The sequence below is a fragment of the Chiloscyllium punctatum genome, chromosome 8 (assembly GCF_047496795.1).
Source record: "Chiloscyllium punctatum isolate Juve2018m chromosome 8, sChiPun1.3, whole genome shotgun sequence".
Classification (NCBI taxonomy): domain Eukaryota; kingdom Metazoa; phylum Chordata; class Chondrichthyes; order Orectolobiformes; family Hemiscylliidae; genus Chiloscyllium; species Chiloscyllium punctatum.
Genome location: NC_092746.1, coordinates 69,881,037 through 69,908,248, shown reverse-complemented (window position 1 = coordinate 69,908,248; position 27,212 = coordinate 69,881,037). Strand labels below are relative to the sequence as shown.

Genomic DNA, 27,212 nt, shown 5'->3' with positions numbered 1-27,212 from the left:
GCAGGTTCACAGTTCCTTCAAAGTGGAGTCATAGGTAGATAGGATAGTGAAGAAGGCATTTGGTATGTTTGCCTTTATTGGTCAGTGCACTGAGTATAGGCATTGGGAGGTTATGTTGCAGTTGTACGAGTCATTGGTTAGGCCACTTTTGGAATACCACATGCAATTCTCATCTTCCTGCTGTAGGAAAGATGTTGTGAAACTTGAAAGGGTTCAGAAAAGATTTACAAGGATGTTGTCAGGGTTGGAGGGTTTGAACTAGAGGGTGAGGCTGAATAGACCAGGGCTATTTTTCCTGGAGTGTGGAGGCTGAGGGATAATATTTTAGAGGTTTAAGAAATCATGAGGGGCATGGATAGATGAACAGTCAAGGTCTTTTCCCCAGGGTGGGGGAATCCAAAACTACAGGGCATCGGTTTAAGGAGAGAGGGAAATATTTAAGACAGACCTAAGGGCAACTAAGGTGGTGCATGTATGGAATGAGCTGCCAGAGACAGTGGTGGAGGGTGGTACAATTACAACATTTAAAATGCATCTGGATAGGTATTTGTATGGGAAGGGTTTAGCAGGATATGGGCCAAATGCTGACAAACAGAATTTGATTAACAACACCTGATGAAGGAGCAGCGCTCCAAAAGCTAGTGCTTCCAAATAAACCTGTTGGACTATAACCTGGTATTGTGTGATTTTTAACTTGGTACACCCCAGTCCAACATCGGCATCTCCAAATCTTGATTAATTTAGGATATCTGGTCGGCTTGGATGAGTTGGACCTAAGGGGCTATTTCCATGCTGGACAGCTCTATGACTATGACTAATTGAGAATGGACAATAACTGCTATCCAGTCAGCAAAGCACACATACCATGAACTAATAAAGAAAATCAGGCAGGTAGTTTTTATTTAAATCACAAATTGGGAATGTCCCATTAGAATCGCAAAGTGTAATCACTACCTTGAGATTTCATTGTCGATGATCCTTAGGCTCCTGCGCAAAGTTTCTGATCATAGTAAATTCTGTTCTTAATTTAATAAAAGAAAATTACTGCGGATGCTGGAATCTGAAACCAAAAGAGAAAATGCTGGAAAATCTCAGCAGGTCTGGCAGCATCTGAGAAGTGATTGCTGGGCCTCTTGCTGAGATATTTGTATCATCGATAGTCATAGGTGAGGTGCCGGAAGACTCGAGGTTGGCAAATGTGGTGCCACTGTTTAAGAAGGGCGGCAAAGACAAGCCAGGGAACTATAGACCAGTGAGCCTGACTTCAATGGTGGACAGGTTGTTGGAGGGAATCCTGAGGGACAGGATGTACATGTATTTGGAAAGGCAAGGACTAATTAGGGATAGTCAACATGACTTTATGCATGGGAAATCATATCTCACAAACTTGATTGAGTTTTTTGAAGAAGTAACAAAGAGGATTGATGAGGGCAGAGCAGTAGATGTGATCTATATGGACATCAGTAAGGCGTTCGATAAGATTCCCCATGGGAGACTGATTAGCAAGGTTAGATCTCATGGAATACAGGGAGAACTAGCTATTTGGATACGGAACTGGCTGAAAGGTAGAAGACAAAGGGTGGTGTTTTTCAGACTGCAGGCCTGTGACCAGTGGAGTGCCACAAGGATCGGTGCTGGGCCCTCTACTTTTTGTCATTTACATAAATGATTTGGATGCAAACATGCGAACAGTTAGTAAGTTTGCAGATGACACCAAAATTGTAGGTGTAGTGGACAGCGAAGAGGGTCACCTCAGATTACAACAGGATCTGGACCAGATAAGCCAATGGGCTGAGAAGTGGCAGATGGATTTTAATTCAGATAAATTTGCTGCATTTTGGGAAAGCAAATCTTAGCAGGACTTATACACTTAATGATAAGGTCCTAGAGAGTGTTGCTGAACAAAGAGACCTTGGAGTGCAGGTTCATGGTTCCTTAAAAGTGGAGTGACAGGTAGATAGGATTTACAAAATGTTGCCAGGGTTGGAGGATTTGAGGTATTGGGAGAGGCTGTACAGGCTGGGGCTGTTTTCCCTGGAGTGTCGGAGGCTGAGGGGTGACCTTATAGAGGTTTACAAAATTATGAGGGGCATGGATAGGATAAATAGGCAAAGTATTTTCCCTGTGGTCAGGGAGTCCAGAACTAGAGGGCATAGGTTTAGGGTGAGAGGGGAAAGATATAAAAGAGACCTAAGGGGCAACTTTTTCACGCAGATGGTGGTACGTGTATGGAATAAGCTGCCAGAGGATGTGGTGGAGGCTGGTAGAATTGCAACATTTAAGAGGCATTTGGATGGGTATATGAATAGGAAGTGTTTGGAGGGATATGGGCTGGGTGCTGGCAGGTGGGACTAGATTAGGTTGGGATATCTGGTTGGCATGGACTAGTTGGACCGAAGGGTTTGTTTCCATGCTGTAAATCTCTATGACTCTATGAGAGAAAAGAGTTGACGTTTCGAGTTAGACTCGAAACGTCAGCTCTTTTCTCTCCTTACAGATGCTGCCAGACCTTCTGAGATTTTCCAGCATTTTCTCTTTTGGTTTCAGATTCCAGCATCCGCAGTAATTTGCTTTTACCCAGCAATTCTTTAACGTGATTTTTCAGATTGAATACAAGTTGCTACTATGAAAAGTTGAGTAAATACATATCCTTTTCCGTGGCGTTAGTTTAGCGCGATTACAATTATTTGAAATAATTTTAAACTCGTGCTCACGTCACTTTTTGAAATCAAAACGCTGTTGCGGCATTTAGTTATGTACGTGTTTTTTCCCCCTGACATTCCAACATTGCATTAGCAAGGTACATGAAAAGTGGCTGTTCCCTTATAGATCTCTGCTGTCTCCACACTCATGTTACACGGCAGTAGGTCCATTTCAAAATTACAGCAGCTCGCTTTATATTTTTTTTTGCAGTTTGCTGCCCCAAATCTCTGCACCTTGTTCCGCTCAGTCCTAAACGCGCTTGCAACCCCGGTCAGATGGTCAGCATGTGTTGGGACTTTGTGAGCACGGCGGCGTGGCCCGGATCCGTGCAGCTCCGCCGACTGACCGCCCTTTCCAAAATATTGCAATCCGAGAGACAGAAAACCCGCTGCGGAAGATCCCGCACTGATGCGGGCGCTGGAAAGTCGGGAGTTGTCGTGTGAACGTGAGAGGAAGCCGAGTTGAGAAACACTGACCGACGTTGGAACAGGGCGACATCAAACCTTGAGGGGCATCTTGACAGGACACCAATGTGCATTACTCTTGGATATTGCGGATGGAGAGCTGTTTGTATCCCCCTCTGCGTCGTTAACTCAGCCGGAGCAGTACGTGGAAGCTCGAGCAGGTTCAGATTCCCGGGCAAACAATGGGCGCGCGCTGCACCCCATTGTCCCTCCCACGCTCCATGGTCCCTCCCGCGCTCCACCCCATTGTCCCACCCGCGCTCCACCCCATTGTCCCTCCCGCGCGCCATGGTCCCTCCCGCGCTCCACCCCATTGTCCCTCCCGCGCTCCATGGTCCCTCTCGCGTTCCACCCCATTGTCCCTCTCGCGCTCCACCCCATTGTCCCTCCCACGCTCCATGGTCCCTCTCGCGCTCCACCCCATTGTCCCTCCCGCGCTCCACCCCATTGTCCCTCCCACGCTCCATGGTCCCTCTCGCGCTCCACCCCATTGTCCGTCCCGCGTCCCAACCGCCATCTTGCATTTGCACTTTTCGAAAGCCCCCCCGCCCCATTCTCACCGTCGACACACACTCAGCGAAGGCACTGCGCCATCATTTATGTGGCTGTTGCTGAAGCCTTTGGAGAAATAAAAACGAGCACTCGACACTTGCCGCGGTGTCCACGCGGAATAAGGTAACTCCGGAGATGCCGATCGAGCGGCTGTCTGTCTGCTAGAAGCCTCCAGTCTTCCTCGCTCCCTCTAGCCCTCGCATTATAACTCAGCCACAACAAGTTAGTTCGTCTCGCCGGCCAGAGCGTGTGAAATCGGAACGCCGTAGTTCACTCGTTTCATAACAGAGCCGGTACGGCGAATTCAGTGTCTTCCGTTAACCAACATCAAAACATTGTGAATGGCTGGAGATCTGACATAAAATCAAAGTCAGCAGAAACTCAGCTGATGGTCTCCGGAACCTCTGTGGGACTCTCCTGTCTCCCCTCCCAGAAGCTCTTTTAAAATGAACGCAAAGCTCGCTCTCTCTACTACTTTCCAGTGAAAGTGAAGCTCTCCTGCAACACTGTCCCTGCCAAACATAGCATGGGGTTAGGTACAGAGTAAAGCTCTCTCTTTGAGCACAACCGGTACACTGTCTCCTTGAATCCGTCCCATCACTGGTACAGCAGCAGTTAGATACGAAGTGATGCTCACTCTATTGCAAATTGAAAGTAAAGTTCCCTCGACAATCCGTCCATCAAACAAGTCCCAGGATGGGGACAAAATGGGGTCAAATCTCCTTTCTTTCTTTGACCTATTCACACCTTGCACTTGTAGCATTTCGAAGTTTTCTGGTTCTGATTAAATGTTCTTTACTCGCTACATAAACACAGCTATTCCATACAAAATACTACCTTACCATCTAAGTATTTCCAGCATTTTCAGTTTTTATTTCAATTTTCCAATATCCAGACTCTTACACTTTGCAATCTAATTGGCTTCTACTTCTGCAGAAAACCTACCTTGAAAAAATTCATTCTGACAGAATTCTAGTTGGTTTCTTCTACTCTGTTTCCCCTTGCTTTTTATTTCTCTTGTTTGTATGATCAGGAAACAAAAAAAAATCCACAATCACATTTCCATTCTTAACAACTGACTCTGGCTTCAATTTACTCTTAACTGGATTCCAACTGAAATCCTATCTTCCATGTTTTGAATCCACTCTTGATTATAAATTGTCTCTTACGTTTCCCTCATTGCTCTTTTCACCACATTCTGAATGGCAATACATTGCCACATCCTGAGAAGTATCAGATGAGCAATCTGAACCTTTCCAGCACCATTGACTCATACTATCTCAAACCTGCTCACAGTTTCATTTTGCTTTTATCCAGTATTTTAACAAATACTTATTACCCATCTATCAAGTGTTAAGGATAGCAAGCTCTCACACCTTATTGGTACTATTATCCATCCATAGAGTCAAAGAAATGTACAGCATGGAAACAGACCCTTCTGTCCAACCTGTCCATGCCGACCAGATATCCCAACCCAATCTAGTCCCACCTGCCAGCACCCAGCCCATATCCCTCCAAACCCTTCCAATTCATATACCCATCCAAATGCCTCTTAAATGTTGCAATTGTACCAGCCTTCACTATATCCTCTGGCAGCTCATTTCATACACGTTCCACCCTCTGTGTGAAAATGTTGCCCCTTAGGTCTTTTTTATATCTTTCCCCTCTCACCCTAAACCTATGCCCTCTAGTTCTGGACTCCCTGACCCCAGGGAAAAGACTTTGTCTGTTTATCCTATCCATGCCCCTCATAATTTTGTAAACCTTTATAAAGTCACCCCTATTCTCTCCCTAGTTACCCTTTAGTCCTTAATATATTTGTAAAATCCCTTTGGATTCTCCATAATTCTATTTGCCAAAGCTATCTCATGTCCCCTTTTTGCCCTCCTGATTTCCCTCTTAAGCATACTCCTACTTCCTTTGTACTCTTCTCAGGATTCACTCGATCTATCCTGTCTATACCTGACATATGCTTCGTTCTTTTTCTTAACCAAACCCTCAATTTCTTTAGTCATCCAGCATTCCCTATACCTACCAGCCTTTCACCTAACAGGAATATACTTTCTCTGGATTCTTGTTATCTCATTTCTGAACTCTTCCCATTTTCCAGCCGTCCCTTTACCTGTGAACATCTGCCCCCAATCAGCTTTTGAAAGTTCTTGCCTAATACCGTCAAAATTGGCCAGATTATCCAGATTATCCTCTAACCTTTATACAAATTTCACCCCTTGCCACATATTCATGATTCCTCTAGACCTTTCACTCTCTGATGTTGACTTACCTGTCTTGAAAGATCTCAGTTCTACTCACTTATACATCCCTGTTAATGAATTTTGAGCTTTGCATGACATTAATTTCCTCATCCGTAATCTTCACCTCTATTTTTACTTCTTTGGCCAGGAATCCAATTCCACTCACCAGATCTTTTCACCCATCTCTAGTACACTCCCTCCACTTGTACATCTACCTCTGGCCTATTACCTTCTATTGATCTTTTCATTGAGAGTTAACAACATAACATTGGTCATCTTAATTCTTTTCTTCCTTTCTCTCCAACCTGTCTCCCCATGAAATTACTGCACTGTGTTCTCTCATCGCTAAGCCCAATAATGTCATCATATCTGGTGAAAAGTGTGGTTTTGTTGATGCCTAAGAACTGGCTTATACCTTGCAGAGGTTATATACAACTCAATAGTACTGCCTCCTACCCACTCAGGATTGTGATCACACAATCGATTGACAAGTCATTGTTTCCAGAAGAATCACTTACCTCATCTCTTCCAGTGACCTTCCTCGAAGTCCCACCTCATATTTCGTAAACCTCTTAGAACGTGTTGGTCGATCTGTCATTTCAGCTTATCCCTGCGTCACTGACCCAATGGTTTCCTACACTAACTCAATTTATTTATTTTTTTTGTCCAGCCTCTATCCACTTATTTCCAGAACTCTCTAATGTTTGCTATCGTTCTCAAAAGTTTCCAAATTCCTGTCCCTTCACTGTCAAATCCCAGTACCGTCTCCGCTTCCTCCTCCTAGCTCAGCCTCAACTCCACTTTTCTACCCACCCTCCATAACTCTCTGTCCCATTACTAATTAAAATTCTGTCTGTCTCCTTCTTAAATTTACTCAGTATGCTGGGGTCCACCAAGTCTGGAAGACCTAATACAAGACTTAAATTTATCTTATCCCAGGTTAGATTCAACACACACTATTCTGGGAAAAATGTCTCAAATTAATTATTGCATTATTTTTGTATACTCTCCTATTATTTCTTGATTAATATTCTGTGCAACATTATGACTATTGTTAGGTGCTCACCTGTTCTGTTCTCACTCTTATTCCCTAATTCCACATCCACTGAGCCAAAATCCTGTCTCATTAATGCCATTTAGCCATCTTTTAATGTCAGAACTACCACCCTCCTATAACCTCTCACCTACAGCAACTACTACTCCAGCTTTGACCCATTCAAAAGTCGTAACCATGCCTGGAAATTCTTTGCTGATGCATTGTAATTATTAAATTCACTTTCCTTTCTTCTGTGTGGTTACCTTTACCCAAATTGTTACACTGCTTTGTTGTTTCAAATGTTCCCTTTAGCTTTCTAGATTTTCCCTTATCTCTCCCCTAGCACTCTTAGCTTTAAACTGTATCTACAACCCTAATTATTAATCCTCCAGGAAACTGATCCAGGTCAGTTTAAGTGGTGCCCATTCCCAAAAAAAAAGTTCCCATTTTCCCCAGTACTGATGGCAGTGCATATTGAACTGAAACGCCCGACACCATTCTTTGAGACAAGCATTTAACTCTTTGATCCACATGCAGCTCAGCTACTAATCCAAAGTTATTAGCCCCATATTGAGGTTCTGCTTATTAATTTGGGAGAATACTCCTCAAACATCCTCCACAGAATCTAATTCCCAGTTATTTCTATATGTTTTTAATTTTGTTAATTGGATGCAGGCATCACATTGACTCCAGCTTTGTTAGGGTTCTTTGATGATATAATCATATTCAACATGTTTGGCTGGAGACTGTAATGCGGAGAGGTACTAAGTGGACAGCTGAGAGGCTCTGACGAAACCCAAACTGTCAAAGAGTGGGCTATTGCTGAGCATGTGTTCTTGATGCTTCTCTTTCCTTCTTAGTCAGTCCCTTGAGACAAGATTTGGAGATACCGGTGTTGGACTGAGGTGTACAAAGTTAAAAATCACACAACACCAGTTATTGTCCAACATGTATAATTAGAAGCACTAGCTTTCAGAGCGCTACTCCATCAGGTGGTTGTGGAGTACATGATTGTAAAACACGGAATTTAAAGCAAAAGTTTACAGTGTGATGTAACTGAAATTATACATTGAAAAATATCTTGATTGCTTGTTAAGTCTCTCATCTGTGAGAATGACCATGTTAGTTTCAGTTTTTTCATATGTAAATTGCAAAACTTTAAAAAAGTTACATTCTCGTGAACTTTAACAATTGGTGTCAGCCCAGATAATGTATTAAAGGTGTTAGCACCCCCATGTGCTGCTGTCTGTGCCATAACGTTTAGACTGATTCTAATCTAAAAAATGAATTAACAGAATCATACATGGATTCATGCAGTTTTTGAGCAAAGTATAATGTAAGTCTGCAAGGACAAATTCACACCACACAGGTGTGTGTAGTGGGGGGGGGGGGGGAGTGTTGGGGTGGCATGGGGCGGGTTGTAAGTGCCTGTGAGAGAGTGTATATTTGTCTGTGTGTGAGTTTAAAGGGGTATAAGTCTGTGAGAGGGTACATGTGTGAGAGTGTACAGGGGATCCCCAGCTTCTGTCGCAACACTACGGATTTCTTACAGAAACTCAGCACCCACAGACCAGTCAAACTGGGAACATTCCTTGTCACAATGGACGTTTCAGCATTCTACACTAGCATCCCCCACCATGACGGCATCATGGCGATAGCCTCAGTACTCAACACCAACATCTGCCAATCTCCAAGCACCATCCTACAACTCATCCACTTTATCCTCGATCACAATGTCTTCACCTTTGACAACTAGTTCTTCGTCCAGACACACGGAACAGCCATGGGGACCAAATTTGCACCCCAATATGCCAATATTTTCCTGCGCAAATTTGAACAAGACTTCTTCTCTATGCAGGACTTCCAACCAACACTAGATACCAGGTACATTGACAACATTTTCTTCCTCTGGACCCATGGCGAGGAGTCACTGATACTACACAGTGGTATCAACAAGTTTCATCCCACCATCAAACTCACCATGGACAGCTCTACTATCTGTCTCATTCTTGGACACATACATCTCCATCAAGAATGGCACCTCAGCACCACTCTACTGCAAACCCACGGATAACCTCACAATGCTACACTTCCATCCAAAACGTATTTAAACAGCCATGCTCTATGGACAGGCCTTATGCATACACAACAATCTGTTAAGATGAAGAGGAACGTGACGGACACCTGGAAATACTCAAGGATGCCCTCATAAGAACGGGGTATGATGCTCAACTCATCGACTGCCAGTTTGAACATGCCACAGCAAGGAACTGTAAGGACCTCCTCAGGAGACAGATACGTGCTGTACCCAACAGGGTACACTTCGTTGCTCAGTACTTCCCAGGAGCTGAAAAACTACGCCATGTTCTTCACAGCCTGTAGCACATTATCAATGAGGATAATCACCTCGCCAAGACCTTCCCCACACCTCTACTTCTCACCTTTAAACAACCACTAAACCTCAAACAGATCATTGTTCATTGCAGACTGCCTGGCTTTCAAGACAACTCCATACAACCATGTCACGGTAGACGCTGCAAGGCGTGTCAGAGTGTGGACATGGATACCACCATTACGCGTGGGGAATACCTCCCACCATGTGCATGGCAGGTACTCATGCAACTCAGCCAACGTTGTTTATCTCATACACTGCAGGCAAGGATGCCCTGAGGCATGGTACATTGGTGAAACCAAACAGAGACTATGGCAACAGATGAATGGGCACCACACAACAATCAACAGACAGGAGTGATCTCTCCCAGTTGGAGAACACTTCAGTGGTCTGGGACATCCAACCTCGGATATTCGGATGACCACCCTCCAAGGCAGACTTCGGGACAGGCAACAGCGAAAAGTGGCCGAGCAGAGGCTGATAGCCAAATTCGGTACCCATGGAGATGGCCTTAACCGGGACCTTGGGTTCATGTCACACTACAGGTGACCCCATTACACTATACGCACACAAACAAACAGACATACATACACACACACAGACAAACTCCTACACACACATATACACTCTCTCACAGGCACTTACAACCCCCTGCCCCCCCACATGCACACACACCCTCACACATCCACATGCACACATATATGAGTTTGTGGTGTGAATTTGTACTTGCAGAGTTACATTGTACTTTGCTCAAAAACTGCATGAATCATGTAAGACTCTGTTAATTCATTTTTTTCAATTAGAATCAGTCTAAACATTATGGCACAGACAGCAGCACACAGGGATGCTTACACCTTCAATACATTATCTGGGCTGACACCAATTGTTAAAGATCACTTGAGAATGTAACTATTTTAAAAAGTTTTACGATTTACATATGAAAGAAGCAAAACTAACATGGTCATTCTAACAGATGAGAGACTTAACAAGCAATCAAGGTATTTTACAATGTATAATTTCAGTTACATCACACTGTAAACGTTTACTATAAATTCTGTGCCTTACAATCATGTGCTCAACAACCACCTGATGAAGGAGCAGTGCTCTGAAAGCTAGTGCTTCCAATTAAACCTGTTGGACTACAACCTGGTGTTGTATGATTCTCAACCTTGAGACAAAGGATAACTTTCCTCCATTCTGGAATTGTGGATCCTGAGGTAACCAATGCCTGATTTGTATACTGCCACAGGTGGGGCAGGTGGTGCTGAAGAGGTGGGTAAGTTTGATTCCATGAGTTTTTGCATGCTCCTTCTACTGTTTATACTTGGTCTCCCGCAGGGCCTGTCCAAGATACTCGTGATGATTGATGCCTTCTAGAATGCTTTTTTTTTCATTTTGGGAAGTCTTAGACAAGACATTATCACTGGTCATTGATGATATTGCACTTTTTTTGGGAGGCTTTGAGGACACTTCAACTCTTGAAGAGTTTTCTCTGCCATCCTACCAACAGCTTGCCATGTTGGAACTTTGATTTCAGACGTAATTTTGGAAGTGCATGCAGACGATGTGGCCTGCCCAGTGTAGCTGATTAACAGTGACCAGTGTCTTGATATTGGGAATGTTAGCCTGAGAGAGGACATTGATATTGAATTCTGGATTAGTGGTGCTGGAAGAGCACAGCAGTTCAGGCAGCATCCAACGAGCAGCGAAATCAACGTTTTGGGCAAAAGCCCTTCATCAGGAATAAAGGCAGTGAGCCTGCAGCATGGAGAGATAAGCTAGAGGAGGGTGGGGGTGGGGAGAGAGTAGCATAGAGTACAATGGGTGAGTGGGGGAGGAGATGAAGGTGATTGGTCAAAGAGAAGAGGGTGGAGTGGATAGGTGGAAAAGAAGATGGGCAGGTCGGACAAGTCAAGGAGACAGTAAGTGAGCTGGAAGTTTGAAACTAGGATGAGGTGGGGGAAGGGGAAATGAGGAAGCTGTTGAATTGCCTATTCCATGGTTAGATTTGCAAGGTTTTGCAGAATCATTGCTGGTAATATTTCTCTAAGGTTTTGATGTGTTCACTGTATATTGTCCATATCTCTAACAGATACGAGTAAACTATTGTCCTGTAAACCATGAGCTTTGAGCCAGATTTTGAGGTCAGTATCATCAAACACTCTGTTACAGCCAAAGGCTACACTGGCACGCTGAATTGGATGTTGAATTTCACCCTCGATGATATGAAACGCCCAAGGTTTGAAAACTGATCTACATTGTTCATTGGGTCGCTATGGAGCTTGACAGTTGGGCGACAGTGTTACGTGTTGGAAGCAGATTGGTTTAAAACAAAAGCTTAATATCATGTCAGTGACTCCCTCCATAAGTTTGCTGATGAACGAGAGTAGATTGATAGGGTAGGTATTGGTTGGGTTGGATTTGTTCTGTCTTTAGTGGACAGAACGTAACGATTTTCCACATAGCTTTGTCTTTTGTATGGCTCTTTTGCTGTTTGGCATGCAAATCCTGTGTTGTAGCTTAACAAGAATAGAGTCATAGAGATGTACAGCATGGAAACAGACCCTTCGGTCCAACCCGTCCATTCCAACCAGATATCCAAACCAAATCTAATCCCACCTGCCAGCACCCGGCCCATATCCCTCCAAACCCTTCCTATTCATATACCCATCCAAATGCCTCTTAAATGTTGCAATTGTACCGGCCTCCACCACTTCCTCTGGCAGCACATTCCGTACACGTACCATCCTCTGCGTGAAAAAGTTGCCCGTTAGGTTTCTTTTGTATCTTTCCCCTCTCACCCTAAACCTATGCCCTCTAGTTCTGGACTCCCCGACCCCAGGGAAAAGACTTTGCCTATTTATCCTATCCATGCCCCACATAATTTTGTAAACTTCTATAAGGTCACCCATTAGCTTCCGACACTTTAGGGAAAACAGCCACAGCCTGTTCAGCCTCTCCCTATGGCTCAAATCCTCCAACCCTGGCAACATCCTTGTAAATCTTTTCTGAACCCTTTCAAGTTTCACAATATCTTTCCGATAGGAAGGAGACCAGAATTGCACGCAATTTTCCAACAGTGGCCTAACCAATGTCCTGTACAGCCACAACATGACCTCCCAACTCCTGTACTCAATACTCTGACCAATAAAGGAAAGCATACCAACGCCTTCTTCACTATCCTATCTACCTGTGACTCCACTTTCAAGGAGCTATGAACCTGCACTCCAAGGTCTCTTTGTTCAGCAACACTCCCTAGGACCTTACCATTAAGTGTATAAGTCCTGCTAAGATTTGCTTTCCCAAAATGCAGCAGCTCACATTTATCTGAATTAAACTCCATCTGCCATTCTCAGCCCATTGGCCCATCTGGTCCAGATGCTGTTGTAATCTGAGGTAACCCTCTTCGCTGTCCACTACACCTCCAATTTTGGTGTCATCTGCAAACTTAATAACTGTACCTCTTATACTTGCATCCAAATCATTTATGTAAATGACAAAAAGTAGAGGACCCAGCACCAATCCTTGTGGCACTCCCTGGTCACAGGCCTGCAGTCTGAAAAACAACCCTCCACCACCACCCTCTGTCTTCTACCTTTGAGCCAGTTCTGTATCCAAATGGCTGGTTTTCTCTGTATTCCATGAGATCTAACCTTGCTAATGAGGCTCCCATGGGAACATTGTCAAATGCCTTACTGAAGTCCATATAGATCACATCTACTGCTCTGCCCTCATCAATCCTCTTTGTTACTTTTTCAAAAAACTCAATCAAGTTTGTGAGACATGATTTCCCACCCACAAAACCATGTTGACTATCCCTAATCAGTCCTTGCTTTTCCAAATACATGTACATCCTGTCCCTCAGGATTCCCTCTAACAACTTGCCCATCCCCGAGGTCAGGCTCACTGGTCAGAATGACACCTAATTTTTAGCTGTGCCAGGTACTGCTCCTAGCATGCCCTCCTGCACTCTTCATTGAACCGGGGATGATCTTGCTTGATGGTAATGGTAAAATGGGGGATATGCTGAGCATTTAGATTATAAATTGTGGTTGAATACAGTTCTGTTGCTACTGATGATTAACAGTGTTTCATTGATGGCTGGTTTTCTATTACTAGTTTTGTCAGAAATTGATGAAGGGTAACCTCGAAGTGAAAGTAGAACTTTGTCTCCACAAAGAATGGGCATTGGTCATTAGATAATACTGAGTGGCTTACTAGGAACATTTAACATTAGATAATACTGAGTGGCTTCAGAGAACATTTAAGAATCAAGCACATTGCTCTAATCATCTGGAGCCAGATTAGAAAGGTCAGCAAATTTCTTCCTCAAAGAGCATTAGTGAGCCAAATGTTTATTTTCCTCTAGAATCAACTGGAGTTCATGGTTACATTGGATTAGCTTTTTCAAAGGAAATTCATTAATTTTATTTCTACCATGGTGAGATTTGAGCCTATTTCTTCAGAGCATTAGCCTGAGGTTTTATTAGTTCAGTGGTATTACTGCAATACCACCACCTCCCAATAAGCAATAACAGCTGTATTTTCTACTCTAAATTCTTTTCCAGCCCCAGAAAACATCTATTTCTGACATAGGGCAGACACCAGAATCTTTGGAACTCTCAGTCTTGGCTACAGGAATCAGTAGCTTTTCCTTTATACTATGCCCTACTACAACCGCATTTCCCCCACCTCTGTCACAGCACAATAGTCATTTAGCCCATCCTGTCTGCAGTCTTTGTCCTCAGTAATACAGGACATTGAAGGATCAAGACTCCTCCATTATCTGAATGATTCATAATCACACCCAATTGTCCTTGACTGCTGACTAACTTTAGAGACTAACTTTATCAAAGACATGTGACTTTTTAATGTAACAATGTGTGCAGGTTGCCCTCATTCTCTGATCCCCTGCAATCTCTTCCATTTAAAAAGAAAGCAACCGAACAACTCAACACTGAATTTCCTCAAGTTGTAGAAACTTTGGTAAGCGAAGACTGATCTCGTTGAAGTATACACAATATCTCACACGCGCAACAGGATAGATGCTGAGAGGCTGATTCCCTTGACTGCAGTATCCAGGTCTAGAGAAAATAGATTCAAAAATAAGTCTCATTATTTAGGACTGAGGTGAGGGGAAACTTCCATAAGTTGTGAATCATTGGAAATTTGTACTTCAGAGGGTTCTGAGCACTCAATCTGAGTATATTCAAGGCTGAGATTGATAGATATTTGGACATGCAGAAAATTGGGAGAGAATTGGATGGGAAAATGGAACTGGGATGAAATGGTTACTGTTGCTCAGATTCCAAGAGCTGAATGGTCCAATCCTGTTCCTATTTCTTCTGCTTAGAACAATTTAAAGTAAATTGCTATTCTAAAACATAGATAAACATAAGTTATATTTTTCTTGGTACTGGTTTGATTAGGTTATCGATATTTTTAAATGTTTAGGATTTGGCTCCCATTTTTCTTTCTAAATCCTTGTGCGAAACTTTAGTGCTTGTTGTTCTACAGATAGGTTTCTAGAATTCTCTTTTGTGATTACATGCCAATTGTGTTGATGGTGCATGTTTTACATTATTTATTACTAATCAAAATATGAAGTTTATTTTTCACGTCATGGTTCTATTTTATGTAATGTTTTGCATTTCGTTTCAGTTTGTGCTAATGACTATATATGACAACAGCGTGATGCCATTGCAGCAACTCACTTTGCTTTTGCACTTATCTGCCAACATCTGCTTATACTTCATACAGGAAACGAAAATGCTTTCGAAATCAACAGAAAACACAATCCTGGGAACCGCAAATGTGCTGGATGTGTCTCAATGTAATGTCCTGACAGTGCCGTGCTTTACATGCAAGAAGAAACTTAGTGCAACGACAGCTCGCCACCACAAGATCCTGCATCGCACACTGGCCATGCTGCAGTACCGTGCAGGCAGCCAGCCTGTCAGCCTCCTTTCTCTCCGGATCCGCCGGCGGAGCATCATTGCTAAGAGGATGCGAGGTAAGAAATTCAGCGCCTTAGAACTGCAGAAGATCAACTTTGCATATGAGATAGTGAAGTCAAGTCGTTTGTTAACATGGCCATTCCTCGTCGAAAGTCCCATTGTGTGCCATGAAGAATTCCCGCTGCGTGTAACACTGCCCAACGAACCCTGTGTAAAATCATTTGGGATCTGGCAGGATAGGAATGTCCTTTGGAAAGCTGAGATGGAAGATGTCTATGTTTTCATGGATTGTTACGGTGGTCAAAGCGATGTATGCTTCATTGGACTCTTTGATGGCTTTCATGGTACGACTGCAGCACAGGTCACTTCCAAAGATCTGCCATTCCTGATTATTGAGGAGCTGAGAAAAGCTGGCCATCCTTATGTTCTGTCTGACGAAGAGCATGAATCTCTCTTGAGCTATAGTGCACTGTTCGTGCACAGCCCCACCGAGGAGTCATATGTCATTTTCCCTGTCAACAGCCAAGGCAACAAAACGTCCCAGTATGAATCAATCCATTTAGCTTTTGCTAAAGCCTTTTGGAAAATGGACAGAATTCTGGGGCTAGGTCGTAATGAAAGTTCGAAGGTCCGTTGGAGCGGTTGTACAGCTGTCACCTGCCTTCTAGAAACCCACCCCCTTAGCACCAGCAGCAGCACTGAAAGCCTCTCGGAAGATGATGTGTATGAAATTGGAATGTTGCATATTGCTAATGCAGGTAACATGCTGACTGGAGATACTAGTGGCTTTGGAAGTTGTAGTTGATGAGGATGATTTGCGATACATGTGGTCATGGTTTCTGTTTCAAGGTTAAATAATTTGTGTTTTAATCCAGTGATATTTAAAATGAAAAGACTAAGGGTTCTATTTGCTGTGACTCCTTGGAGCATGGTTGATATAAAACAGATATTTTTTAACTAGTCTATTCAGAGATGTTATTACACACATCTGGAGCAGATGGGACTTGAAGATGCTATAGAAAGGGGCCAGCCATCTTACCATATCTTGAAAAGGAGTGAAACTATCATGGTATTCTAACAGATGAAAGGCTTAACAATCAATTTTTCAATGTATAATTTCAGTTATATCACACTGTAAACTTTTGCTATAAATTCTCTGTGTTAGGATTGAGCCCTCCACTACTACCTGATGAAGGAGCAACGCTCTGAAAGCTGGTGTGCTTCCAATTAAACCTGTTGGACTATGACCTGGTGTTGTGTGATTTTTAACTTTGTACACCCCAGTCCAACACCGGCATGTCCAAATCATTGTTCTGAAGTTGTGTCGTTGTTTTCGTGATTATGAATTTGGCTGGAAGCATGTTCTTAGAATGTAACCCTGTCAAGTCACTTAACGTTTTATACGATTCAAATGGATGACCTTATTCTCATAGACTCCAGGAAATACAGGCATCGTCTACTCAATTGCTCCTCTTAGGACAATCATTCTGGGAAGCAGTCTAATTAACTTTTGTTGCACTCTCCTGAGGGCAAGACTGCCCTTCCTTAGGTAAGGATACCAAAAGCTACATCCACTGCTCTAAACATAGATTCTCATGCATTTATCCCTGGCCACACTCCCCAGAGGAATCATCATGCTCACCATATTCAAAACTGAATCCTGGCTGAAAAGCAAGATGCACCCAGTGAACTCTTGCACTAAATGCCTCGTCCTCTTTAACTGCCTAACCATTGTCTGGCTACACACCCTAAAGCTGTGAGGTGACTACATCCAGAGGTTTTGTTTTTCACAAAACTCAATCTTGCAGATTCAGCACAGTGATCCCTACTGCTGAAACCTGGAGATCGTCAAACAGTCCAGCTGAAGCTATTTCATTACCACATTATTATCTTGGACTCAAAGCATCTGGGAGTTCCCAGATTGTACAAGATGATTTCATATGACTGAGCTGTCTTGTGAAATCTATTAGACTGTTCATAGAAAAACTTACAAATTAAATAAGTATGAAAACTCCAGCTACCTACCAACCCAGCTGCTTCCCTTGTGCTGACATTATTTTATTTGTAAAATCATCAGTAAAAGCTTGCAATTATACAGTGCTTTTCCCCTTTAAAGTCTTATAAAGTGGTTGCATTTCAACCTCTGGGAGAGAAGGTCCATGTTCAAGTCCCACCTGTCCTGTGAATGTGTCTTAACACGTCTGAACAGATTGTTTATAAATAATTTGCTGTGATTCTATAGTATAATGAATGCAAAGGGTAACTAATTTGAAACTAGCAAACAACGTCGGTGAATTCTTTAGTGTCTTGTGGTAAAGTGGTAGTGTCCAAATTCAAATCCTACCTCCCCAAGGGGTGCATCATAACATGTCTGCACAGGTTTTACAGCATTTTCCACCTATTGGTACCTCACAGCGTGTTACAGAACTGAAACACTGTTAAAGAACACTCATTGTTGTAATGTAGGAAATGTGGTTACTAATAGGCATACAGCAAGCTCCACATACTCCAACGTGATAATCTGTCTTTGTGACATCGATTGAGGGACAAATAATGGCCAGCACATAGGGGCTAACTTCCCTGCTCTCATTTTAGAATGTGAACTGCACAGAAGGAGGCAGTTTGGCTTGTCATGTTTGCTCAGCTGGCTAAGCAAAAGTGAATCGACTATGATTCTTCTGCCTTTTCCCTAGGAATCTGCAGCTTTTTTTTCAAGTAATTCACTTTTACTTTGTTTCCTGTCACTCAGTCAATTTCATATTCATGCTATTGTTTTTACTTCATGAGCTCTAACTTGGCTGAAAAGCCCATGAAGTGGCACTTTATCAAAACTCCATGTATAACACACCAACTACATTGCCCTCATCAATCCTCTCTGATACATTGTCAAAACCCAAACCATGTTAGTTCAGCACAATTTGCCCTTAACAAACCTGTGCTCTATTCCATAATTAAATCACATTTACTCAAGTGACTGTTGATATTTATCTTAAAGTAATGCATTGGAAAATTTTGTATCTATTGAAACAAGAGATGAATCCTCAATTTAACATTTCCTCCAAAAGACAGCATTCCATTGATATTGCACAGGAAATTAAACCTTGACTGGAATGAACTTAAATCTACAATCTTGTGACTTCTGTCTTTCTCTTTCACTCTGCTTCCTGTCTTTAACTCATCTCTCTCTCATTTATCTGCCTAATAGGCCTAGTGTAAAGGCTAATATTAATGCAATATATAAAGAAATCAATAAGAGTACACTTAATCCTCATCGTTTGCAGTGAAAAGGGGCATGAACTTGCCCGCAGAAAACAAAATGAGGATTCTTCTAGTATAAATCTTGTCTATACCATGAAGGACAGCAAGGTCAATCGGGCCAGTTAATGAGGAAAAAAGAAAGATTGGATCTAGGGCTGATCTCACACAGATCTGTAGGCAGCGAATCTGTAGATGAGTGAGGAGTGAGTGTGAATAGATGCAGCCTCTTCTGCTTTAGGTAAGGTGGTAGCATTGTGGTAATGTTAGTAAACTGTTGATCCATTGGCTTATGCTAGCGTTTTGGGATATAGGCTTGGCTTGGATTGGCCATGCTAAACTGTTGGGATATGCCGGCTAGCAGGGTTAGCCATGGGAAATGTTAGATAATGGGTGGTGGGTCTGGGTGGGATGCTCCTTGGCAGATTCGATGGGCCAATTGGCCTCTGTCTGAAGTGTAGGAATTCTATGATTCTGTGAGTATTAAAAAAAACAGGCAGGCAGTGCTTAATTCTCCATCTTCAACCACCTTAGATAAGGTAAATGAGATGGCAGAAGGAACGTATATTAGAAACATTTAAAAAGCTGTAAACTTCAATCTTTGAATGCCTATGTCACTCATCCACTTCATCATGAACTAGCATAGCACAACATGAAGACAGGAAGACACTACCCTCACCAGAACTTCAAATCGCATAAATGGGACTGATGGAATTTAAATTCAATTAATAAACGCGAATTGAAAGCTAGTCTCATAATGGTGATCATGAAAATATTGTCAATTGTCATAAAAAAACTCATCTGGTTGGTTAATGACCTTTAGGAAAGGACATCTGCTGTTCTTAATTGGTCTGACCTATATGTGATTGCAGATCTAGAGCAGTGTGTTTGACTCTGAACTGCTCTCTGAAATTGCCTAGTGGGCAAGTCAGCTCAAAGGCAATTAGAGATAGGCAACAAATGCTGGCTTTGCCAGTGACACACATTCCATGAAAGAATAAAGAAAATTATGCTGTACTTAATGGTTAGTTTCTGCTTTATCATTTTAGCCTGGAGTTTGATTTCTTGATGTTCGTTCATGGGTTTTATCATTCAAGAAAGATTGGTGTGTTTAAACAAGGAATTATTTTATTCAGTATGGCACTTGTTGTTTGGTTATGTTATTAAATAAAAGTAAACAAAAACATTGTAATTCATTTTCAGAGGGTCAGAATTCAAAAGAAGAGAAATTATTTTAAACCTCGGTAGAGTGTTGATCAGACCACACTGGTCTGTACAAGGTCAACAAAATGATTGATAGACACTGCACTGGGTGCAAATATTTTTGAGAAAAAAAATATATAAATGGTTTAGAGGAGAGAACTAAATCTAATACCTCCAAGTTTGCAAGCAACACAAAGCTGGGTGGCACGTTGGGCTGAGAAGAGAATGCAGAAATACTTCATTTTCATTTGGCCAACTTGTGTAAGTGGACAGATGCATGGGATATAAAATGAATTGGGAGGTTATCCACTTGGGCAGCAGAAACATAGATTAGCTGATGGCTACAGATTGGGAAAGAAGGAGGTGCAATGAGAGCTGGGTGTTCATGTACACCAGTCACTGAAAGTAAGCTTGTGGGTGTAGCATGTGATGAAGAAGGCAAATAAGATATCATTGTCTTCATTTCAAGAGGATTCAACCACAGGAGTAGATTTTGATGCAGTTGTTCAGGGTTGTGCATCGAAGCATCATGTCCAATTTTAATCTCCTTATCTGTGGAAGGATGTTCCAGCTATGAGAAGAAAAGGTAAAATCACCATTGTCCTGTCAGACCATAGGGCTGCTGTCACTTTAGAGAGAGATGACTGTTCGTGGTTTAACCTGAGGGTCACCATGTCTTACGTGAGTAGAAAGGTTGACTTGGGGAGTGCTTCATAGTAACCTCAGTCAGTTGAGGAATTGAACATATGCTGCTGGCATTGCTCTGCCTTGCAAATAAGCCATCTAATCAACTGAGCTAACTGACCCAATGGTTATGAAGGAAGTGGGACTTAGATTTACCAGACTGATTCTTGGGATGGTAGAACCAACGTATAATGGAAGACAGGGTTGGTTGGGACTATATTCACTGGAATTTAGAAAAATGGGGGTTGGGGGATGGTTGTCATGGAATGGTTCTGTCTCATAGAAACCTACAAAATTCTAACAACACTTGACAGGATAAATGCAAGAAAGATGCTCCCAGAGACTGCAGAGTCCTGAACCATGGGTCACAATATAAGGATACAGGAGAGACTATTTAGGAATAAGATTCGGAGACCTTCTTTCACCCAGAAAGTGATGACCCTGTAGAATTCTCTGCCACTGAAAATGGTTGAGGCCAAAACATTGAACGTTTTCAAGGGGCAGTTAGATATAGAGTTATAGAGATGTACAGCACGGAAACAGACACTTCGGTCCAACCTGCCCACGCCAACCAGATATCCCAACCCAATCTAGTCCCATCTGCCAGCACTCAGCCCATATCCTTCCAAACCCTTCCTATTCATATACCCATCCAAATGCCTCTTAAATGTTGCAATTGTACCAGCATCCACCACATCCTCTGGCAGCTCATTCCGTACATGTACCACCCTCTGCGTGAAAAAGTTGCCCCTTAGGTTTTTTTTATATCTTTCCCTTCTCACCCTAAACCTATGCCCTCTAGTTTTGGACTCCTCGACCCCAGGGAAAAGCCTTTGCCTATTTATCCTATCCATGCCCATCATAATTTTGTAAACCTCTAAAAGGTCACCCCTCAGCCTCCGACACTCCAGGGAAAACAGCTCCAGCCTGTTCAGCCTCTCCCTGTAGCTCAAATCCTCCAACCCTGGCAACATCCTTGTAAATCTTTTCTGAGCCCTTTCAAGTTTCATAACATCTTTCCGATAGGAAGGAGACCAGAATTGCATGCAATATTCCAATAGTGTCCTAACCAATGTCCTGTACAGCCGCAACATGACCTCCCAACTCCTGTACTCAATACTCTGACCAATAAAGGAAAGCATACCAAACACCTTCTTCACTATCCTATCTATCTGTGACTCCACTTTCAAGGAGCTATGAACCTGCACTCCAAGGTCTCTGTTCAGCAACAGTCCCTAGGACCTTACCATTAAGTGTATAAGTCCTGCTAAGATTTGCTTTCCCAAAATGCAGCACCTCGCATTTATCTGAATTAAATTCCATCTGCCACTTCTCAGTCCAAAAGCCCATCTGGTCCAGATCCTGTTGTAATCTGAGGTAATCCTCTTCGCTGTCCACTACACCTCCAATTTTGGTGTCATCTGCAAACTTACTAACTGTACCTCTTATGCTCGCATCCAAATCATTTATGTAAATGACAAAAAGTAGAGGACCCAGCACCGTTCCTTGTGGCACTCCACTGGTCACAGGCCTGCAGTCTGAAAAACAACCCTCTATCACCACCCTCTGTCTTCTACCTTTGAGTCAGTTCTGTATCCAAATGGCTCGTTCTCCCTGTATTCCATGAGATCTAACCCTGCTAATCAGTCTCCCATGGGGAACATTGTCGAACACCCTACTGAAGACCATATAGATCACATCTACTACTTTGCTCTCATCAATCTTCTTTGTTCTTGGACTAAAAGGATTGAAGGGTATGGGGAGAAAGCAAGATAACAGTAATAAGTTAGATGATCAGCCATGATCATTTTGACTGGTGGAGCAGACTTGAATGACCTACTCCTGCTCCTAGTTTCTGTGTTTGCCCAGTCCTGGTTTTTAATATTATTCGTGTAATAGGGATCTTTGCCATTCTTATCCAATGGTTGGTTCCTGTACTTCTGAAATAATGTTTGACTCACACACCAACTGTGATGTTGCAACATCTTCCAAGTCCCCGTTTGCTGTTGAAACTACTGTTTATACTTCTTAAAAATTATCCACACTGAGCATCAATTTTGCTAATACCATTTAGAATCATAGAGTCATAGATTGCATGTTATCTTCATGTCTCCTTTTTGATATATCCTTTTCCTGCCAGCAGTGATGGAGTTTTTCATGTTTAACTTCTACATGTATTAAACTTTTTCTGGAACTGGTAAGAAAATGTTACAAATGTTTTCAGGTAATCACGAAGGGTTGCTTTTTTTGTGCAAGTGGATCCTCTGCTCCACCTAGTGGTGGCGTTGGCCGTAAGTGCTGCCTTACTTTCAATTTGCATCGTTGTTACCAATGCTTCTGACACTGAACTTCTTATTTATTCAAAAAGCTGCATCATTTTGAAAACCTTTATGAACTGTCTCTCTAATTGTCTCTAAGGAGAACTACACAAGTTTCTAGTTTGTCTCCACATAACTTTGATTAAATCTAGTTTCTGAAGTCTGAATAATGCCAGTACCTGCGATGAAACGTGAGAGTCAGATCAAGTGCTGGTACATCTTCAAGAAGGTTAAGATCCTTGCCTTAAAAGACTCATGAGTTTCCACATTAATAAAAGCTGAAATGGAAGCTCTGAAAGGCTGGATTAAAACTCTAGTCCAACATCTGAATGGACATGTATCTGGCATTAACTTTGCAGTTCCATTCTCAGTGTCATCTTAGGTTCAGGGGAAATTAGTTGCTTTTATTTTCTGATCCATCCATTTAAAGACAAGTAATTCCAACTGTCATGTTCCATGCAAATATTCTTTACTTTTACCCTCAGGTCATATCAAATCTTAATTAATTTATTACAGTTAATTAGGTGGCTCAAGCAACCTAATTTGTGCATAATTTAACCATTGGTGCATTGCGGGGCAATGTATCTAAATTCCTAATTATTGTTGTGGTTGTTGCTCACAGTCATTTTGATTTTATAAAAATTATTGCTTAAGTAACTGATCAGAATTGAACATGAAACTTGACAGTGTTTGTACAGGACTATATTTAATGCCCATCTTGGGCATTTTGTAAAGCTTTCAAGAATTAATTCAAAAGTATTGTCTGCACCCATCCATAAAGTATTACCGTATACAGAAATTGTTGGAAAGACTCAACAGGTCTGCAACATCTATGGAGAGAAAGCAGGGTTAACGTTTTGCGTCCAGTGACCCTTCTTCAGAACAAAGGGTCACTGAACCTGAAACATTCACTCTGCTTTCTCTCCACAGATGCTGTCAGGTTTGCTGAGTTTTTCCAACAATTTTTGTTTTTGTTTGATTTCTGGCATCTGCAGTTCTTTGTTTTTTTAAATAAGTGTTAAAACGTAGTTAGGTATTTCTATGTTCAGGACATAATAAATAAACCAATTTTGTTTAAACTATAAGTGCAATTTTCTGCAGGTGATGTGCATGCTGTCTTGTGCAAAAATGGAAAAGGATATCGTTTAACTGAAAACCACAGCACCTCCAACCGTAAAGAACGTAAACGTATACATCGAAGTGGTGGAACAATCAGTAAAAATGAACAACATGGACTTGTGGAAGGATTCATTCAATCAACACGAGGGCTTGGATATCATGGAGATCCCAAGCTTAAAACATCCATTGTGCCAATACCATATACTGTTTCTGTGCCTATTGATTCCACATGCCAGTTCCTTATTCTAGCTTCAAGTGGATTTTGGAAAGTTCTGAGTAGACATGAAGTCATTTCAATCTCATTGGAAATGCTTTCTTTTTATTTTAGATCTTTGCACACTGAATCTAAACAAATTAGTTCAGTAATTCATTCATTACATGTTAGGGACCTACACCCTGACAAAGATTTCTCTATTGTACATTTGCTTGAGGAGTTTTCACAGCAGGGACACAAAGATGCTTTGATGTCACTTGAGCGTTTATTTGAGGAGCTACTATTACGCAATGAAAATGATCTGGACAGTAAAACCATGAAATATGTACTCAGACATTATTCAGTTATGAAGAAACATGATCATCTTTGGCAGACCATGCATCAACTACTAGAAAACATTGCAGAAAAGGAGGAATCCATGGCAATTGCGAAAAACAAATTGGATATCAAGTTGGATCACGACAGCAACATATTTCTGCGGACTTTACATAGGGAACAGAGGAAGCACAGGATAACGGTGGACAGTTTTCTGGAGGAACCTCTATTGGACAAGGAAGTTTTGAACAACAGGAATCCCAAAAAACAATACAGAAGACCAGACACTGATGTTGCTGAGAACCCTTTACACCCTGAGACACAAAAAGGTCACCATAAACAAGAGAATACAAACAAAGAGTCAAAGATTAAAAAATCAGTGACCGTGACTTCTGAGCAATTTCAGTCTTCTTCATCATCCGAATTTGAAGTTTCAAAACCATATGAAGAAAATTTTATAAATCTGGAACTAAAGAGAGAAGAATCAGATCTGGAAACAGGTGGGCAACGACAAGAAATTCAGTATGAAACTTTAGCAAATACCATTAGCAAATGCTTAGTTGAAACTGCTAAACAAGCAGGAGCTTGTGACAACATAACAGTGCTCATGTTGTTGTTTCCTGGTTGTGCTAAATCACATTTGATAAAACAGAAGAAATGATGTAAACTCACACATTCCAGGAATAATACTTTGATGAAAAGTTTAACTTAATCTTTAAGTTTGAAGTGGGTCACAGCCAGATCTGATATATTTGTTCATTTCAAAGAAAACAACTGGCTAAGTATATAATCGTTCAGAATCATCAATTGTATCTAGAGAACTCACTATTATAAGTGACTAGGGTGGATTTTATGAATATGATTTGTATGCAACTATTCTCCACTCACTGAATTTTAGTGGATCAATCACTTTATTTGGAAAGGTTACTGTAGTTTACTTCATGAATTTGCATTGTTGTTGTTGGTAGAGGCATTTATAGACTCTGTAGATTTTTTGCTGTAGTGTGCTGTTTATATAGACTTTTCTGAAAAAATAAACTTTGCTGTAAAATACATTGTTTCTGGGAGTCTTGCTGCAAGTCTCAGTTTTCCTCCAACAAATTGATTTAACAATCTGGTGTAACATGCTCTGTTTAGGGCAATGGTGAGCAGTCAAGATTAAGCACATTCAATGCTTGTCTTAGTTAAGTGAGCTGATTCCATCTAGCTCAACAGCAGAAATGTAACACAAGATCTCCTTGTCTCTGAGATCGAGAGAAAAATAAACAGCCAGGACTGTGGCTAAGTTTTAATCAGACTGAGAAATGCATTACTGAGTCCAATTCTTATTTAGCCTGCAGTGCCTTCCTGATAAACAGCCCACATGTGGATCCTGATATGAACCTGAAACTCTGGAGGAAGCCTATTGTCAATGAAGTGTCTGGCAAAATTGAAAACATGGTGGCCTAATAATATTAACAATTATTTGAACATTGCTGGGTTGCTTTCTGTTTGGCAACAGAAAAACCAACAACATAGTTAACAAGATGCATGGAAGCTAACATTGGAGGTCACTGACAGAGACAAGGAGTGTCAGCTCGAAGCCACAATTCAGACCAGAAGAGAATTGGGCTGGCTGGGATGAGGGTAGGACCAGAGGCTAGGCAGTGACGAAGGTGTAGATGTTGTGGAGAAAGCTGAGAAAGGTTGCCTTGAGGGAGGCTAAAGGCCTCCTTTTGAAAGTTTGGATGTGCAATTGTGTTATGTCTGGCTCATAATGAATGCTAAAGGAGATGTTTTCTATATCCGGGATTTGGCGTTTTCCACCTGAGATCAACTACAAGGTTGCCTTTTCACTTCCAGGTAAATTTAAGTTGTGAAGCTGATAATTAACATCAAACTATAGGCTCCCCAAGCACCGGAATTTTTTGTGGGATCTTCCCAAATGGCCAGATTATGTTAAATCTTAGAGTGCTCCAAATGGGGTTCTACTGAGTTTTGTTTTTATTTCAAAAATATACTTGATACACAAAAGAAAACATCTTTGTACATACACAGTCACAAACAGAGTTTTGTTTTGTACAGTAGCATATCAAGGAAACAAACAAACATTGGAGTTTGACTCTATCCAACCAAACCAAAGACATCTCTTACACATACAAGATTATATTTACATATATTTGAGGCACTAGGAGGGTCCGCTAACTGAATGGACCCTCATTTACCTTCAGCTGGGAGACCTCAGACCATGGTCTTTCCCCACTGTGCCTTTGCAGCAGCTGCTCAATTGTTAGTGGTCCCTCAGCACGTAGTCCTGGACCTTGGAACATGCCAGTTGGGGGTCAATTCCTTGTTCTGGAGACCAGTAAGTTTGAAGCAGACCAATAAGCATCTTTCACCAAGTTGACGGTCTTCCAGGCACAATCGATGTTTTATTTTAACCCCTTGGATTCTTAATCTAATTTCATGTGTCAATTGGCCGCTCGAAGGAAGTATCAGAAGACTGGTTGCACTATGAAACCTATGAAAGTTATGATCTTGAAAATAGGATTAACTTATGAAAAAAGTGCAAAGTATATAAATTTGCGTAGTAAGTGGCTAACCTATACTAATTACTTCAATGTATAGAACTCTGCTTCAAAATTAGTTTGAAGAATTTGATCAAATGTTTTATTTAAATGGAGTTATTAATCTTTAGAATATTTTATTGGGATTATTTATCTTTTTGAATGTCCTGTTTAGTTTTCAGTTCATGAGAAAGTAGTTCAA

The 27,212-nt window shown here is 41.7% G+C and overlaps 2 protein-coding genes across 4 annotated transcripts in view; one reads left to right on the top strand and one right to left on the bottom strand.

The window, feature by feature from the left end:
• Positions 1 to 3,824, bottom strand: part of kat2b (K(lysine) acetyltransferase 2B) — an 84,213-nt gene extending 80,389 nt beyond the window's left edge. For both annotated transcript variants that reach the window (XM_072575731.1, XM_072575732.1), the window contains exon 1: positions 3,728 to 3,824. The gene's annotated coding sequence lies outside the window, so the exon portion shown is untranslated. The remainder of the gene's footprint in view (positions 1 to 3,727) is intronic.
• Positions 3,719 to 25,607, top strand: LOC140480618 (protein phosphatase 2C-like domain-containing protein 1). Of its 2 annotated transcripts, none has more exons than XM_072575733.1 (3): positions 3,719 to 3,842; positions 15,160 to 16,114; positions 23,918 to 25,607. In XM_072575733.1, exons 2-3 carry the CDS (start codon positions 15,169 to 15,171, stop codon positions 25,123 to 25,125), a joined length of 2,154 nt encoding a protein of 717 aa, XP_072431834.1. In that variant the 5' UTR covers positions 3,719 to 3,842; positions 15,160 to 15,168; the 3' UTR covers positions 25,126 to 25,607. The 2 variants fall into 2 exon arrangements, with proteins under 2 accessions (XP_072431834.1, XP_072431835.1); XM_072575734.1 differs by lacking the exon at positions 3,719 to 3,842 and adding an exon at positions 3,856 to 4,012.
• The last annotated feature ends 1,605 nt before the right edge of the window (positions 25,608 to 27,212 follow it).